Consider the following 18560-nt stretch of genomic DNA (forward strand, 5'->3'; position numbering starts at 1 on the left):
CAAATGTAATGGAGTAGAGGGTGTGGTAGCGCACTGACATTACAGACAACACATTTTCAATCAAAATGACCATTACATTGCACAGACATACCGTTTTAATGATAAAACTATACAGTGCACAAGCGATACTGTGTGGAAATGTCAACACCTAGTGCATTTATTTGTTTTCACCACACTTCAGAATTACAAACTAATGTCCTTCAATAGTGATTTACTAATTCTGCTATCTTCTGAAATATTTGCACAGTTCATTTGCAGACATTTACGTTGTGTGCTAGAAGAACAAGTTACTTACCTTCGGTAACGATGTATCTGTAAGAAACATTAGTTAGTTAGATTCCTCACCTTAGAATATCCCCAGGCGTCAGGCTGGATCCGGAAAGATTTTTGTAGCAATACCCCTTGCGCGTCGCTAGGCGTCGTCTGCGGCTCCGCGTCCGTCGTTGGCGTCGTGCGCCGGAATGACGTCGGAGTACTTAGACGCCGCCCTCGCGCACTGACGTCAGGTCTTGTACATAGCTGTCCGCGCCAGGAACGCAGAGCCATGCAAGAGACCGACACTGGTGCCAAAAAATCTAGGGCCCTGAAAAGGATAACCTTAACCCTAGATGTCAGTTCGCAGAACAGGGAGGATGGGTGGGTCGGTGAGGAATCTAACTAACTAATGTTTCTTACAGATACATCGTTACCGAAAGTAAGTAACTTGTTCCTCTGAAAGAAACACGTTAGTTAGATTCCTCACCTTAGAATAGATACCCCAGCAATACCAACCCCGGTGGTGGGTCTGCGAACCAAGATCACACCAGAAAGTCCTGGAGAACAGAACGGCCAAAGTAGCCATCTCTCCGGACTTGGCTGTCCAGGCAATAGTGCTTGGCAAACGTGTGCAGTGAAGCCCACGTCGCCGCCTGACAGATGTCCCGCAAGGGACCTCCCCGGCCCAGGGCAGTAGTAGCCGCTGTGGCCCGGGTGGAATGGGCCCTCAACCCAACAGGAGGGTCCTTTTTTGCCAAGGAGTAACAAAGTTTAATACACAACACGACCCACCGTGAGGTGGTCCGTTTGTGTACCGCTTTTCCCTTCTTAGCTCCTACGTATCCAACAAAAAGTTGGTCGTCCACCCGGAACTGTTTGGTGCGGTCCAAACAAAAGGACAGCGCCCGTTTTGGGTCCAGACGGTGGAGCCTCTCTTCCTCTTTTGAAGGATGCGGAGGCGGAAAGAAGGTGGGCAACTTGACAGATTGCCCGATGTGAAAGGGGGTCACCACTTTCGGAAGAAAAGAGAACGAGGCCGGAGGACAACCTTGTCCGGATGAACAGAAAGAAAGGGAGGCGTAGATGACAGAGCCTGGAGCTCACTCACCCGTCTAGCCGAGGTGATAGCTACCAGGAAAGCAGTTTTCAGGGTCAGAAGACGAATGGGACAATTGTGAAGAGGCTCAAAAGGAGCGCACATCAGAAAGGTCAGAACAAGATTCAAGTCCCACTGAGGCATTACGAAGGGGACAGGAGGGAACATGTGAGTAATGCCTTTGAGAAAACGGGAAACAACAAGGGACTTGAAAAGAGAAGGCTGATCAGGAAGCCGTAAGAAGGCAGAGATTGCAGCAAGATAACCTTTCAAGGTGCCCAAAGCAGAGCCCTGCTGGGCCAAAGAAAGAAGAAAGAGTAGAACCTCAGAAAGAGGGGCGGAAAGGGGATCCACAGCCTTTGCTGTGCACCATGCCACAAATTTGTTCCACCGGCAGGCGTATACCGTCTTTGTGGAGGGACGCCTGGCTGCCAGAATGACATCACAGACTTTAGGAGGCAAGTCAAATGGCATCAACTGCCGCCGTTCAATCTCCACGCATGGAGGTGGAGGCTGGACAGGTTCGGGTGGAGGACCGTCCCCTGCTGCTGCGACAGAAGGTCCTCCTGAAGAGGCAGGCGTATCGGGGGATCGATTGACATACTGAGTAGCTCGGGATACCAGAACCTTCGTGCCCAATCCGGAGCCACTAAGATAACTTGGGCCCGGTCGCGCCTGATCTTCATCTGCACTCTGGGCAGAAGTGGTATAGGCGGAAAGGCGTACAACAGACCACAACTCCACTGGCGACGAAAAGCATCTCCGAGTGAGTGCTGCCTTGGAAATTCCAACGCGCAGAACTGCTGACATTGCTCGTTCTCTTCGGTGGCGAATAGATCTAACCAAGGCTCTCCCCACTGCAGAAAGAGACCTTGCGCCATGTCCGAGTTCAGACGCCATTCGCGATCCATCATGCACCAGCGGCTGAGTTCGTCTGCTCTGGCGTTCAGAGAGCCCGCCAGATGTTGAACCACCAGGGTGATGCCCTGGTGTTCCAGCCATGTCCAGAGGCGCAGAGCCTCCTGACAAAGGGTCCACGACCCCACCCCGCCCTGTTTGTTGCAATACCACATGGTGGTGGTGTTGTCCGTGAACACCTGCACGACACTTCCCACGGACAGAGGGAAGGAAGGCTTTCAGTGCAAGCCGGATTGCTCTCAGCTCCAAAAGGTTGATATGGAGATGAGCCTCCGCTGGAGACCAGAGTCCTCTGATCTCCGCCTCTCCCATGTGGCCCCCCCATCCCAGGAGGGACGCGTCCGTCACTACTACGTGCTCCGGTTGGGGTAGGGAGAGGCATCTGCCGCTGACCCAATCGCGGTCCGTGAGCCACCACTGCAACTGTTTCGCAGTGCCCTCCGAGATCAAGACATGGTCGGACAGGTTGCATCGATGCTGGGCCCACTGAAACTTCAGGTCCCACTGCAGAGCCCGCATTCGCCACCTGGCGTAATGCACCAACAGGATGCAGGAGGCCATCAGCCCCAGAAGCCGCAGCACCAACCTGACCGAAACCCAGGATAGAGGCCGAAAGATGGGAATCAGAGCCTGAATATCCCGGACCCGCTGTTCCGGAGGATAAGCCCGGAACTGCGCCGAATCGAGACGAAGAGGAGCTTCTGGGAGGGACTCAGGTGTGACTTCGGCACGTTGATGGAGAACCCCAGCAAATGCAGGTCGGCCGTAGTCTGGAGGTGGGAGACGACTTCCTGGGGCGAGCCCGCCTTCAACAGCCAGTCGTCGAGATAGGGGAAGGCTGGAACACCCGATCTGCGCAGATGAGCTGCGACCACCGCCATCACTTTCGTGAACACCCGAGGGGCACTGGTGAGGCCGAAGGGGAGCACGGTGAACTGAAAGTGCTCCTGACCCACCGTGAACCGCAGGTAACGCCGGTGGGCCGGCAGGACGGGGATGTGAAAATAGGCGTCCTGCAAGTCCAACGCTACCATCCAGTCTCAAGGGTCGAGGGCAGCCAGAACCTGAGCTAAAGTTAGCATCTTGAACCGTTCCTTCCGGAGGAAGGTGTTGACGCTCCTGAGGTCCAAGATAGGGCGTAGGCCCCCTTTGCCCTTCTTGGGAACCAGAAAGTAGTGGGAATAGCAACCACGGCCTACTTCTGGACCAGGAACGTGCTCGACGGCCTCTTTGGCCAAGAGGGCCGTAACTTCCTCCCGCAGAAGATTCAAGTGATCCTCCGATATACGGAGGCACTGCAGTGGCATGGCTGGAGGGGTCGTCTCGAAGGGGAGGGAGTAGCCCCTTCAGACGATTTGCAGCACCCACCTGTCCGAAGTGATGGAGCGCCAGTGGAGCAGGTGATGGCGAACTCTGCCGCCCACTGGCGTGGAATGGGCCTGAAAGCTCGGACTAGGAGGGCTTTGAGGCGGATGCTGCCGGGGTGGATGTGGACTGACCGTGTTGTCCTCTAGAACCGCCACGGCGGAACCCACGTCCGCGACCTCGTGCAGGTTGGTTCTGCGGCCGGTGGCTAGGCTGACGTGAGGAAGTGCCCATTCCTTGGCCACGAAAGAGGCGAAAGGCGGAAGTGTGCGGCCGTGGGGCCGAGAGACCCAAGGACGTGGCCGTAGCCCGGGAGTCCTTAAAATGAGCCAGCGCACTATCCGCCTTCTCACCAAAAAGGCGAGCGCCATCAAAGGGCATATCCATGAGGGTACTCTGGACATCCCCCGAAAAAGACGTGGACCTCAGCAAGGCGTGGCGCCGGAGCGCCACCGTGGTGGAAATCGCCCTACCCAGCGAGTCCGTGGTGTCAAGTCCACACCATATGGCATGTCGCGCTGCATCTCGTCAGTCAGCAAGTGCCTGGGAGAGACGTGTCCGGGCCTCCTCCGGACACAGTGGCAGCACGTCCTCCACCGCATCCCACAGAGAGTGGAAGAAACGGTCCAAGAGGTAAGCGGTGTTCAAAGACCGCAGGCCCAAACTCAGGGAAGAGAACAGTTTCTTTCCGAACTGTTCCAGCCTCTTGGATTCCCGATCCGGAGGAGCGGACGGGAAGGAGGATTGGGAAGTGGAGGCCTGGATAACCAGGCTCTCGGGGTGGGGTGTTGGGACAGGAAACTGGGGTCGCCCGGAGCAAGGCAGTGGCGCCGGGCCACGTTCCGATCCACAGGAGGAACTGTGGAGGGCTTGGACCAAGTGCCCTGAGGGCCTCATTGAACTGCAGCTGTGGAGCTTGCTGAGGGTTGAAGCACCTCTATGAGGAGATTAGTCCTCACGGCCACAGCAGGCAACTCGAGCCCCAGGGCTTTGGCCGCCTTGCGCAGCACCACTGAAAAAGCTGCACCTTCCTCCGAAGCCACAGTCGGAGGAGAGATGAAACCAGCGTCCGGCGAAGTGTCCAGACCACTGGCATCCCCCAGTTCGTCTGCCCAGTCCTGTGAAAGTTGACCCTGGAGGGCCATAGGGTCCTCAGACCCCTCCCAGTCGCCCCCGTCATCCGATTCCTGATAAACAGGAGGAACGATCGGAGCCGGATGGTAGATGAAACGCTCATCCATCGGCGTCGGGTGCGGCGCCAGGCGGCGCTGCGTCCGGACAGGGGCTAAACCGGGGAACGGCGTCGTCCGGAGATGGCTCCGGAGGTGGAACCGGTGTCGGCGCCGTGAGGTCGACCGGCGCCGACAGAGATCCAGGCCTGGATCCCTCGGGGACCTGGGGAGTCGGGACCGGAGTAGCAAAGTTAGGAGTCCTAACTTTAGGGCTCCTAAACTGAGAAGAATAACTTTAAGACTTTCGGTATTCACAGAAGGCATTTAGGAGTCCTAAAGTTAGGACTCCTAACTTCTGTGAATACTGAAATGACTAAGTGCCTTCTGTGAATATCAAAATGAGTAAGTGCTTTCTGTGAATACCAAAATGGTAGTAAGTTTAGGATTTTGTCTTAAGTTAGTTCTGTGAGTGAGGAACTGCTCCAGATTTCAGTCCTTGCCTTCTCTACTGTAATAGTAAGGCTCTGATGACAACTGTACAAGACTATCTGGAAGAACTGATAAACCTTATTTGTGCCACGGTGGGATGTGTTATTTTGTTGTTTTTGGGTACAACAAATAAATAAAAAGAAGTGAATTTAAAAAAGAATGCAATACCGTGTACACTCCAACATGATTAGCACAAATAGGGCAGAGTGAAAATCTGAGATGTTGGAGGGGATGTGGGGATAACAGGGACTCTGACACATGTCCTCTGGTGTTATGTACCCCAATAGAGGCCTAAATAGCTAAATGACCTTTCACCTACATTTGTCCTACCTTGCTCTGCATAACGGTTCTAGCACTGACCCTTTGTTACGTGCTGAATAAATGTTGATCGTTTTCCTTGAAACTAGCCTCACTTATTATGCATGAGGATTCTTAGAACAGTCCCCTGCACATGACGTACATAACAGGAGTAACATACTCTGTATAAAAGTCATGGTATTCTTCATCCTAGGGCGAAAGAATTACTTTGCATTATTGCAGGCTGTTCTAGACTCATTTGCATAATCGTACTCACAACATATTGATTGTGTTAAAAACCCCAAAGGCTATCTTTATGGTATAAAAGAACCATACCTACACCAGATAGACAGAAGAGAAGCTTCCATTCTGATACAAGACACTGAGGTCCCTGCACGCAGTGGTCTGACATCCCTTGCGTGGTGTCCAACTCTAGACCAAGACAGGGTCCCTCGTTCTCTCCCATCAGGTAATGGGGTTGGCTCTTTCCTAGAGGATTCTTGGCTTTATACCTACATACATGCTTTGTACACTTAGGTAGGGTTTGCATCGTAGGAGGATACTTGATTACTGTCATGTATATATACCTGCATCTATTCACTGTTTTAGCACCATGGTAGATTTCTACCATTTCTTTACTCTGTGTGAGCCTGTAATCTTATACCTCTGCTTCTGTCTAATGGTTGTCGCAGCAAACAAGTTTCATACTAGAATGCTTATTGAAAAATGTTCCTATCATTTATTCTGTGTATCTCTCTGAGACTAAGTGAGCAGGATTGACTGAGCGAAAAAGTACTGCACTATTTCCACGATCCCTGAAGGATCAAGGGTTGTCATGTTCGATAGTTGCCAGAAACGACTCGCTCCTTGGTAAGGTTAGGGGGCTTATGGAAGCACTGTGAACTAGCTGCTCTAAAGGCTAACATATCCTTTGGGGGTGTCTAGAATCAGTCTGGACACCAATCCCTTAGTTTATATTGTCTAAACGTGCAAACTCTATGTATTTTTAGTAACTACACAACACTGGTCTTGTCCCACATGAAAATCATTTTAGATCTCAGTATTGATAATTATAGAACAGATTACATGTTCAGCGCTGGTCAAATGCCCTAGGTGGTACTGCTTGGTCTTCAATAAAGTAGATATGTTTATACAATGGCTTTCCTTAAGAGGGAAGTCTTAAGATTTTTGTAGGATTCACAGGATGCTTGGGTAGAAGCATTTTATGCAGTTATACCATAGGCTTGTATCAGTCTCCCTTGCAATATAAGTATCTTTAATTCCCAGACACATCTGGTAAGGAAGTAAATGATCTTTATTTACCATAAATGGTATAAAGAAGGAACTAGTTGTGAAGATAATCCGGTTATGGATGGCCTTACATACTTGGCAAAGTTGCTTGAACATTATTATGTGCTCTATGACAAACCAGTTACCCAGTACAGGATCTCTTGCACAAAAAAGTATAATGCTTCATGAGAAACAATGTATGAACTTGCACTAATCAAGTACTACTATTCAAAATATAAACAGAAAAACACTCAACACACATTTACTCTTTGACCATCACCAAACAAACATACCATGATGTGGCCCCTGAGAACTAGGGGGACGATTTCTGTGACGGGAGGAGAATACCCATAGTCATCACAAGGAAGGTCAACCCGCTTTCTACGGTTGTGTGAGTGGCCATTCTGGCCATAGTTCTTAGGGCACAGCACTCTATATAAACAGAATAGCAGAAGGACGAGCAGGATTCCAGAGGCAAGTCCAAGAGCAGCCACCCTAGAGTTTAAAAAATAAAGATTACTCAGTAACAATACCACAAGCAAAATATCAGTTTGCTCAATGTAAATAAAATTGTAAACAAGTAATTTTTCAATAATAGAATTATGAAGAATCTGCGAATACTTTGACATTTGAACATGTAACAATTAGTATCTTCATGTCATCTTATAAAAAGAAGAATGAAAAACATTTAGCATCAGTCTACCGATGAGCACTGGAATGCCTAGCGTAGTATACTGAAATTACACACAAAATAGTTGACCAATATCTGTATATATCTTCACAGATCCCTGTATTCATCCTATTGGATGTTTTGGAGAAAGGGTGCAAACAAGACTTAGGGGCTCATTACGATGGCGGACGGACTTCAGTCTGTGGGAGCTGGTAGGTCCGTAGGTTAGATTGGAAACAGGGATGCATGGTTGGCGAGATTAGGACTCAATTAGGTTCTATAGGGCATATTGTTTCAAAATGCGCCTAAACACTGTTTATAAATACTGGTTCTTCCTTAAAATTATGGCATTGGAGGGGTCGGGGGGGGGGGGGGGGGGGAGTAATATTTATTTTTGGAAACAGTAGCTAGGGAAGAATGCTTGGGAAATGGGTTTTTTGGATGGATAATCAGCTGGCCCTTGGTCTGGTGGTGTTTTTCGAAGAATGTGAAATTTGCCATTAACTGGACCGTGCGGAGGAATGAAATGGCTGTAGGAAGAAGATCAAAGCGCTGCTTTGGGTAAATCTGCAGCTGCAGTTAGGCTACATAGCCAGTAGTGTTGATATAAAGGCCTGGCTGTGCATTGTTTACATTACGGAGACGGGCAGGGACTGATCTGGTGATCTCTGCGGTCGCTGCCAGACAGAACAGGGGTCGGTCCTAGGCATAGGGAGCCGTGTCTATATATATTTTTTTTAACAAGAGCCAAGATGCAGCTGGACTCTCAGCTGTAGTTCAGCTGCTGGCTGTGCAGACCTTGTGTGACTAGTGAACTGGAATTTTCACCAACGTAGCTGCAAAGTGAATGATGGATATCCTGTGCAAATTTAGTGAAACCGTAATGCTCTCAAGTGAAAGAAAAAGTAAAACCCCCTGTTGTCCTCCCAGGCTTCGTGGGTGGAGGTGACCGGTGCTGTAGTGGTATGCCCGGTACAGCGGCGAGAGTAAAGTCCAAGCACAACACATCGCACTTTATTGAACACTTCTAGGAGAGGAACATGCCAGTAGTGCACCCACTGATATTTGAATTTGTATAAATTACAGCAAAACTCAAAAGTTCAGTGGGCACTTCAAGCCTTTGGGCCCCGGTGCCACTCTACCTGCTTCACCGGTGGCAGATCCGCCTCTGGAAACACCTGGATATCAGCCGACCCTAGTTGCAACTTTGCAATGCCGACATCTTGCAGCGCGACCACACAAGCTGCAGTGAAAGTAAATGCAGCGCTGACACTCACCTGGGCTTTGCAATGCTGCCTGTCCAGTGCACGCCTCCCTTTTTAGGTATGTCTGCAGCAGACAGATACATGCTGTGGGGTGCGAATTCCGCCCATGATGTTCCATCCTGACACCCCAGGAGTGGCCCCCGTAATGGATGGAGACTGGGGAATGTGCACACACTTTTAAACGTTCCTTAAGTTTAGCACCTCCTCTCACATGCGCACAAACAGTAGCATTGCTCAACCAGAAATGGCCATCCGTTATTTCTGTTTGCTCATTGATATGTGAAACACTGATATAAAACAGACTAAATTACAACAAGGGCGGCCGCGCGGTCAAGTAGCTTTTGGAAGGGGAAAAATGAAGTTTTAGCATGGCCACCAAATCATTCTGTCTGCAGCAGCTGGTGAGCTGAGCTAGTTTCTGTATCTATGGTCTGCTTGAATTTACACTGCTCTGCTTGCTTAAGCTCACTGCTATTTTCGGAAGCCTGTTCTGGGGGGCAGGGGCGGGGCGGGCGGGGCATTTGCGGCCATGTCCTGTTCTGCCTCTTGTCGTGTGTCTGGATGATGCGCCAGGAGCGAGCGTTTGGAGACAGGACAGAGAAGCTGTCTGAAGAAAGAAAAACAAGGCGGAAGAGACGCCGTGCGCGAGCAAAAGAGACGCCGTGCGCAAGCAAAATATCCAGTCTGGGTGGGCTAGCCGGAAAAGAGACAGGGAGGCGACCAAAAAGCCTCACTGCAAATCAAAAGCGCGCGTTTAGCAAAGTGTGACGCGAGCCAATGAAAAGTAGAGGCAGTGCTTCCACCCCACTTTCGTAAGCAACCAGACGACAATAGATCTCGCAGCGCATGCGCTACGACGCTAGGCGAGACCTAAAAAGTACTTAATTGGCTTGCATTATCCTGCATCATCTCCCTAGGGTGCAGGTATCAAGATGTTTAGGCCAAAAATAGCAGACTATTGAACAATTGAATTATCTTCGGTGATGATCTATCTGGAGCAAACTATCTAACAAGATATTTCTCACTTTGTGAATATTTCCCAAGATTCAGACTGGGTCTGGAAACTTTTAGAGCAGAACTCCTGCATGCTTGCAGGAGGCATCATGTGGCTCCATGCCAACGTCGTTCTGCTGCAGAAGTGATTAACCTGTTACATACCTTCGGTAATGTTCTTTCTGATAGATTCTTTTCTCACTTTTTCAATCTTCCGCAGATGTCAGACAGGATCTGGAAACTTTTTAAGCAGCACCAGTGTGCTGCAGTAGGTGGCGCTGGCAAATCTGCGCAAACGTCGTTCAGCTCAATAAATGATGCATGGAACTGCATACAGGTGTCACTCGTGCCCTTTCTAGGCTGTCCATGCCCCCCTAGACGTAGAGTCCAACAGCAAATGCCCCTCTCGACAGACCTGTCTGCCCAAACAGTAGTGATTTGTAAACGCACAGAGTGACACCCATGTAGCAGCCTAGCAAGTACCCGTAACAGGCATTTCGCATGCCAATGTAGTGGTAGCAGACTTGGCTCTGGTGGAATGAGCCCCCAAACATTCCAAGGGCTCCTTCTTGGCCAGTGCCACTTTCAGAAGAAGGGAGGTGCAAGTTCTAAGAACCACCTTGTCTGGGAAGAAAGTTGTGATTGGCTTGTTGAGGAGGACTTGCGGTTTACTCACACAAGATGGTCTTAAGGGTGAGAAATCCTAGTAGGCAGCTGTGCAGTAGTTCAAAAGGAGTGCACATCAATAAGGTGAGGAGCAAATTAAGTAGGGACTGACACATAATAAATGGGGAGGATGGAAACAAATGTTGCAAAACTTCAAAAATGCATCCCAACGGGTGATTTAAGGAAAGAAGGCTGATCCGTTAACTATAAAAAAGCCAAAAGAACCTACATGTATAACACACTTTATTCGATATAAAAATATAAAAGTACGAACATAATTAATTCATCAATAATCAATAAAAGTCCATCATTATACAGCATGTGACAATATAAAAATAGAATAAAAAATAAAATAAAAAAAAGAGTATATACAGATAAAAAGGCCATAAAAATCACTTCCTGATTTGACAGAGCAAAATACACATGTCACTCTAAAGGCCTAACTCTTATTAGGCCTCAACAATTTGGTACGCGTCAACCAGGCACACCCCAAAAATTTAGCTACCCCACAAACCATGGCAAGGGAAGAGGTATCGGTTAGAATAGAGCGCAACGCCACCCTAAAATCCAAAAAACCCAAATTTCTGCAGATTGGGCTAAGCCATTTCCTCCTTGCCGCCCTATAAGCCGGGCACGCAAAGAGGAAATGGGAGATGGATTCATTGGGGGCACAACACCCAGGGCAGTTGGCAGGTGTTACGCTCTGTTTTTTCCAGCCCACCACCAAGACATTGAGCGGGAGGGTTCCTAACCTGAGCTTCATGTAGAGTGTTCTATCTCGTGGAGATTGTATAAAGTCGAGATACTGCTCAGTTTTAATGTCAGGCTTGTGCTCCCGGAACTGATCAGTAAGGATCCCTCGATTGGGATTTCGATCTTCCTCTCCCTTCACCCAATCCCAATAAGCTTTTTTAATAATTTGCTTTGCGGGTGGAATCTGGCTGGCCCATGCCTCCCCAAAACCGATTTCTATGGCCAGCTGTTTTAGATTGCAGATCCATTTTATCTTGTTGCCTGTATCCAAGTTGATAATCTCATTCAAGGCAGCAGCATAGCTGGCCAGTTCAGGGGTGTTTCTCAAGCGAACCCAGAAGAGCAACGGGCGCAATCTTGCTATGTCCTTGATAGAGCGTTTACCCAGATCACCACGAAGCGGTATCAAGGGGTTAGAAGATGGTAGAAAAACCAGTCCTCTGTAGAAATGATTCTCGGATCCCTCCAGGTCACTGATATTCTCAAACCCCCATAGCACCGCCCCGTATAGTGCTGAGGGTAAAGCCTTCCCGTCGTAGACCACAAGGGCCGGAACAACTGGTCTGCTAAGGGAAAGTCGCTGCTCTCTTAAAATTGCCCCCGCCACCCTCTTATGGTTAAGGAGCATTTTCGCTAGATGGCTGTTCCATTTCATCTTATTGTTGATCCTAATGCCCAAGTAATCAAAGGAATCTACAATATCTAGTGGCATGCCATTGAGTGTGATCCCATTCCTGAAACGTTTGGATGGGGATAGTGTCATTAGTTTTGTTTTGGTGGTATTTATCACTAAACGCCGTGCATCGCAAAACTTGCTAAACCTATCGAGCAGTTTTTGCAGACCACTTGGACTTTTAGACATCAGAAGGGTGTCATCAGCGAAGAGGAGAGTAGGAGATTTCTCCCCTGGCAGGGTTAGGGCATCAGATGGATCCTCTCTCAAATGGTCAACCACCCCATTTATGAAGAGAGAAAACAAAGTTGGAGCCAGCACGCAACCCTGGCGTACTCCCCTATTCACTGCCACCCTTTCTGTCAGCTGGCCCTGATTGCCCCACCTAATTTTGGCGTAGTTCCCCTCGTGGAGACGCTTGGTAACATCAAGGATCAAAGATGGAAAACCCAGGTCGGACAACACCTGCCAGAGCTTGGCACGAAGGATCAGGTCAAACGCGGTCTTAAGATCGATAAAAGCCAAATATAGGCTACCTTTCCCGAGGACCACTACTTTCCAATAGATCATATAGAAACGAAAGACCTGATCCATCGTGCCCACCCTCTGTCTAAATCCCGCCTGGAAATGCGAGAGCACACTGCCCTTGTCCATCCACGACCTTACCCTCATGAGGAGAACCCTGCCAATCACCTTCTGTATTACGTCGATTAGACTAATTGGCCTGTAGTTGGCCGGATCCTCCCAGTTCCCCTTTTTAAATATAGCTACCACTTCAGCACCCTTCCAAGAATCCGGGACAGGGTGACCTCTAGCAACTAAGTTCAATATGAGCAAGATCAAATCAGCCCATAGCTTTGGTTCTAGCAGGAGGAGATCGCTGGGGATGCCGTCAGGTCCCGCCGCCTTTCCTGCAGCTAACCCAGTGATAGCAAGGGAAACCTCATTGATCGAAAAAAGGTCAGGTGAGCTAACAGCCTCAGGCATAGTATCTAACAAGGGGTCCTCCAAAGATGGGGAGGGCTTCTCGCAATTAGTGGATAAGGGGCTGTCACCGTCACAGTACAAACCAAGGAAATGTGAATGCCATTGCTGTTCCGTGATATGGTTAGGCATCGGATCGACGCCCTTGCGACTGCCTCTATCAATGAGGCCCCAGAACAGTGTGGCATCTTTCAGAAGGGAGGCAGATTTGAGATCCTGCCAATGCGCTTCTTCCCAACTACGCTTGGCTTGCTCAATTGTCCTGGCATACTCTTTCCTAGCAGATCTAACAGAAGAGGTGTTGTTGCTTTGAAGGGCCACAGATAGCATGCGTCTCTTTCCCCTGCATGCACTTGTGTACCACAAATTGGAGGGCCTAAAGGTTTTTTTTTATACATGCAGGGCCCCGTTGTGGAAAAAAACATTCCCAACTTTTCAATGAATTCTTGATAGAAATTTGGAAGGGAAGAGTTCTGGACTCCCTCAAGGGTCTCCCTGAACAGATCCAACTCCAAGGACTTTTGTTTTATCAGGTCTCTTATATTGCACAGTTTGTCCTCCTCATGTGAGATCTTGTGCCATTTAAGGCGTCGATTACAGTTAGAAGGCACCACTTCTTTTGTTGGCAGTCTCACTACATTATGGGACCTGGAAACTGTCCAGTTGTTACTTAAGAGCATACATAATGAATTGTGATCACTGTCCAAGGACGGTATAATTTCCATATCTAATAAATGGTGCCAGAGCCGTATATCCAAGAGGATATAATCAATCCTTGACGGGCAGCTAGGCCTATTATATGTGTTGGCCCCACACAAATCAGAGCATGTCCTGCCATTTACAGCTCTTAAGTTGTATTCCAATGTTAGGGCACTCATTTGTATGGCCCTGTGGGTCCATTTCTTAGTTGGGGCCAAACTAAGGGGAGGAATTGCAAATTTGATATCCTGCTCACCAATACCCAAAACATCCTCAACATAGAGGGGTTCATAGGTACAATTGAAATCCCCTGCCACAATAGATACTGAATTGGGATTAATGCTGGACAGCTCGCTCTCTAATACTGATATAGTTGAGGAAGATTGTGCCCCAGGAGACCCTCTAGCATATACATTAAATATTTCCAGATTTAAACCATTTTTGGGGCCTTTCACCGTCGGGTGTAAAATATCATTTGAGGGAGTTAGATGCATAGTTGTTGACCAATTTAGAGAAATGTTAAGCCAAATGTGGAGCCCCCCTGCTGGTCGACCTTTCCCTGATTTGGTGGCTGGGATAAAGTAGGTGGTAAATCCAGATTTGTGAAGGGGTACCAAGCTCCAAGTCTCCTGAAATAGACAGATATCTTGGTTATCTATAAAATTGTTCCACTCTGGGATCAACAATTTTTTTTGCAGCCCTGCTATGTTCCAGGAGAGAAAGCGAATTGTCCGAGGACTGCTACCCGCAGATCGAATACCTCTATTTCTTATGTGCTTACTGCAATCAGCCAATGGACTCCTTCGCTCCACTCTCCCTGTGTCCCTGTTACCTCGACAAATAGCTGCGTCGTCTTTTCCCTACCCTTTTAATTTGGTGCAAAATGCTTGTGGCAAGGTTGTATTCAGTCAATCGACTGAGCTCAGACCAGACTCTATTCCTTCCCCAACTGATGTCCATAATGGGGAATTACGAAACTGAATTGCCAAGTGCTCGGGGGAAGGAAGTGCGAAATTTAAGTGCGACCAGATTCTCAGCAATTTCGGCATTAAATATCTGTATCTCAATGCAATCTGTCTGTGAGTCATCTTTTTTGATCCTCCTTACTTTTGCCACATCCTCCCATATTACTGACCTGCATCCCCTCACATATCTTATCCAATGGATCACTTTGTTATGGAGGGATTCGTGGCTTTCAAATCTATGGGGACTCACAAATTTTGTGACCTTGGACATGTAAATTGTAGAAATGTGGTTCCTTGTATATATATTGCCCCTTGTGGGGCCTAAGCATGCCTGGTCGAACTGTCCTTCCCTGGTCATAGCGGTGCTATCAATTTTGGCTCTTATAGGGTGCCAATCTAATACCCTGCCCATGTTACCCTTGTCGTGGTCCAAATCAGAATGTGGATTGGTTTTTCTATGGGGAATAGAACTGGGAGTGGGGAACTGAGCTTGAGACACATGGCCAGACGCTGGACCGAGCCTAACCTCCTTAGAACTCCTACCCACCAGCTCCCTGCCTGTGCTAATACAAGTTGATGGAGGGGAGGGAGTGGCTAGGGCAGGAGGCCTGTGTCCCAGCACATCAACCTTCTCTCTTAAAGCGAATTTCCTTTCAAGGAGTTCCACTCTCTGCCGAAGAGCATCATTTTGGGAGCCACACAAGCTGCATTTTGCTGGACTAGCAGAGGGCTCGGTCACATCTACTTTACTCGGGGTAAAAGGTAAGCTGCTCTCGACGCTAGAATCTAGAACTGCATACCTATTTGAGCAGGGTAGTTGAACAGTAAAGCAATCACGTTGAGTTCCCTTACTGGTGGCTCCGGAGGAGTCACTTAGACCTAGATTTTTTTGTGTGAAAAGGGGCCCTGAGCTATCCTCCGCTGGGCTGTGTACTTCGCAAATGGAAGGCTTTTTAGATGGTTTCTTGTTAAACATTGCGGAAAATACTTTTTCCTGTGGCTGTGCTGATACTTTCTCAGGATTATACACATTGGCAACTAGAGCAGTGTTATTACTAGTACCCAAAATATCTTCACAGTCATTCACAATTGCTTCAATCCTAGTTAGGACACAATTGCTAGCCGCATGGGAAACTTTCTTGGCTTTTTTCCCTCTCTTACTTAAAAGTGGGCCCCCTCCCTCCGTAAGCTTCCTCTTTCCCATTAGTATATTTCCACTGGACAGCAAGAATAAATGCACGGTCACTAATATCGTCTTGAACGTCTAGCCGGTTTGCCCGGCCTAGATGTGGGAGGGCTGGTCAGTTTTTGATTCCCCCGGCACAGTGGTGACGCAATAGACGTGCGACACCCAGTGGCTTCTGGGGGCTGTAGTCCATAGGAGGCCGTTCCCCTCACGGCGTGGCCCGATGGCCAATGGTCCGGCTGGCCGTTCCCCTCACGGCACGGAAGGCAGGATGGCAGCGTGGAATTGAGGTAAGGACAGACGTTCCCCTCACGGCAGGATCACCAATGCAACGCGCGTCCCGCGCTGCGGGAGGGCTGGTCAGTTTTTAATTCCCCCGGCACAGTGGTGACCCAATAGACGCGTGACACTCAGTGGCTTCTGGGGGCTGTAGTCCACAGGAGGCCGTTCCCCTCAAGGCGTGGCCCGATGGCCAATGGTCCGGCTGGCCGTTCCCCTCACGGCACGGAAGGCAGGATGGCAGCGTGGAATTGAGGTAAGGAGAGCCGTTCCCCTCACGGCAGGATCACCAATGCAACGCGCGTTCCGCGCTGCGGGAGGGCTGGTCAGATTTTAATTCCCCCGGCACTGTGATGACGCAATAGACGTGCGACACCCAGTGGCTTCTGCGGGCTGTAGTCCACAGGAGGCCGTTCCCCTCATGGAGTGCCCCGATGGCCAATGGTCCGGCTGGCCGTTCCCCTCACGGCACGGAAGGCAGGATGGCAGCGTGGAATTGAGGTAAGGAGAGCCGTTCCCCTCACGGCAGGATCACCAATGCAACGCGCAAACCTACATGTACCCTTTAACTGTGCACAAAGCAAGTCCTTACTAGGCTGCTGACAACACAAAAAGCAATACTTAAGGTTACCTGGCTTGAAGTCGGTAAATCTGTTAAGTACTGCATCAAACCGCAAACTTGTCCCAGCGGCAGGCATATACTGATTTTGTTGATTGACGCACAGCTGCTAAGGAAGTCAGCTGTCTCTGCTCTATCTCCAAACACCAAACATGGAGGTGATGATTTTCCTTGCCCTGCTACTGCAATCCTCCGGAAGTGGTAGCCTCATTTGAGGACAGATACAAAGGCCAAGAAGTTCTGGATAACACACTCTCCTTGCCCAATTCGGCACCACTGGATGACTTGTACCTGGTCGTTCCTGATGTTTTTCAACACTCGGGCCAGGAGAGGTATCCGCAGGAAGCCATCCAGGAGTCTAGACTTTCTATTTAGGCAGAACACATCACAGAGAGAAAGCGAGAGAGAGAGAGAGACACCTTGGAAACTCCAAAGTGTAAAAGTACTGACATTTTGCAATCTCGGCCGTGCCAGAAAGGTCGAGCCAAGGTTCTCCCCATTCGCAGAAGAGACCTTGCTCCACCTCCTTGTGTAAGTGCATTTGTGACCAGCTGGCGACTGAGTTCGTCCACTCTGGCATTTAGAGATCCCACCAGATGGTGCACCACTAGGAATATCCTGAAGTGCTTCAGACACTTTCAAAGACGCAGTGCCTCCAGGAAGAGGGTCCATGACCCCACCCGTCCTGGTTGTTCCAATACCACATGGTGGTGTTGATTGTGTGCACATGCACCACCCTCCCTTTGATGGATGGTAGGAAGGTCTTTAAAGACAAGTAAATAGTCTACAGCTTCAAAAGGTTGATGTGGAGTCAGACTCTGCCAAAGAGGAGTCTGATCCCCACTTCTACCAAGTGTCCACCCCAACTCAAGAGCGATGCATTGGTCCCCTCTGCTAGCTCTGGGTTGGGTAGGGAGAGGGGTCTGCCATTGACCCAATCTCAGTCTACCACTGAAGGTATTTTGCAGTTTCCTTCGAATTCAGGGCATGATCGGAGCAGTCCCCCGGACGCTGTGCCTGCTGGGACTTCAGATCACACTGGAGAGTCACCTGGGGCACATTATACAATGCAGCACATTTCCCTTCTTAGCACCAGGTGCACCTTTCAATCGGGTGCACTCAGTGCTTACAAGGAGAGTGCACCATATTACATTGAACGTGCTGCCCACAGGGCAGCCGAAGACTCGTGCTGCCCTAGGAGGTCGCGGTTTCAAGAGAAATATGGAGAGGTTTTGAAGTAGATGCTCTGTATTTCACTGTGCAGGCGGAAACCTGCCTGCACTTTCAAGAGGGGCGAGAGATCCCCTTGCAGGCGGGTGCAGTGTGTGACTGCACCTGCCTGTAAAGGGATGTTTAGGGGGCCATAGGAACCCCGACACCCGCTTTCAGAAGGCTGCCATCAGGGAACACACTAACAGTGCACCACCTTTTAGGTGGCGAACTGTCAGTTCGCCTCCTGACATCTTCTTTACCTCTGCACTCGCATCGATGATGCGGCGCAGGCACAGAGGGAAAGAGATTCCATACTTGGCAAATTGAAGAACAATCTCACTGTGTGAGGAGGAGGGTAGGGCTTCCTGCCGAGAAGTAACTATGAGGCACTTTTGAACCGCTCCTGTTCCCCCCCCCCCCCCCCCCCCCCCCAAAATGCTTGCTGTGGCTAGTGCTGATGTAATGGGTGTTTTCACACCCCTTAATGAACATCGGCATTTCAAAGCCTCTGAAAACGAGCTGGAAAACAGTGGTTTTTAGCTTATTTTCTCTGCCATCTTGTGATATTTGCTCCTCACCAGGAGACCGTGTGATGGGAGCCAATATTATGTGTCCCACTTGAGCACCGTGTGAGTCGTCAGGTATGAGATTCCCTCATTTGCATGGGGCCACACCCCCATGCAAAGGAGGGAATGTGATCAGATGATAACACAG

General features: G+C 49.3%; 1 protein-coding gene across 3 annotated transcripts in view; it reads right to left on the reverse strand.

Annotated features, from left to right (window-relative positions):
• SCAP (SREBF chaperone) overlaps positions 1-18560 on the reverse strand; it is a 654188-nt gene that overhangs the window by 141163 nt on the left and 494465 nt on the right. For all 3 annotated transcript variants that reach the window (XM_085628619.1, XM_085628621.1, XM_085628620.1), the window contains exon 15: positions 7176-7377. In XM_085628619.1, the coding sequence (XP_085484745.1) occupies positions 7176-7377 (202 nt within the window). The remainder of the gene's footprint in view (positions 1-7175; positions 7378-18560) is intronic.

The sequence above is a fragment of the Triturus cristatus genome, chromosome 10 (genome assembly GCF_964204655.1).
Source record: "Triturus cristatus chromosome 10, aTriCri1.1, whole genome shotgun sequence".
Classification (NCBI taxonomy): domain Eukaryota; kingdom Metazoa; phylum Chordata; class Amphibia; order Caudata; family Salamandridae; genus Triturus; species Triturus cristatus.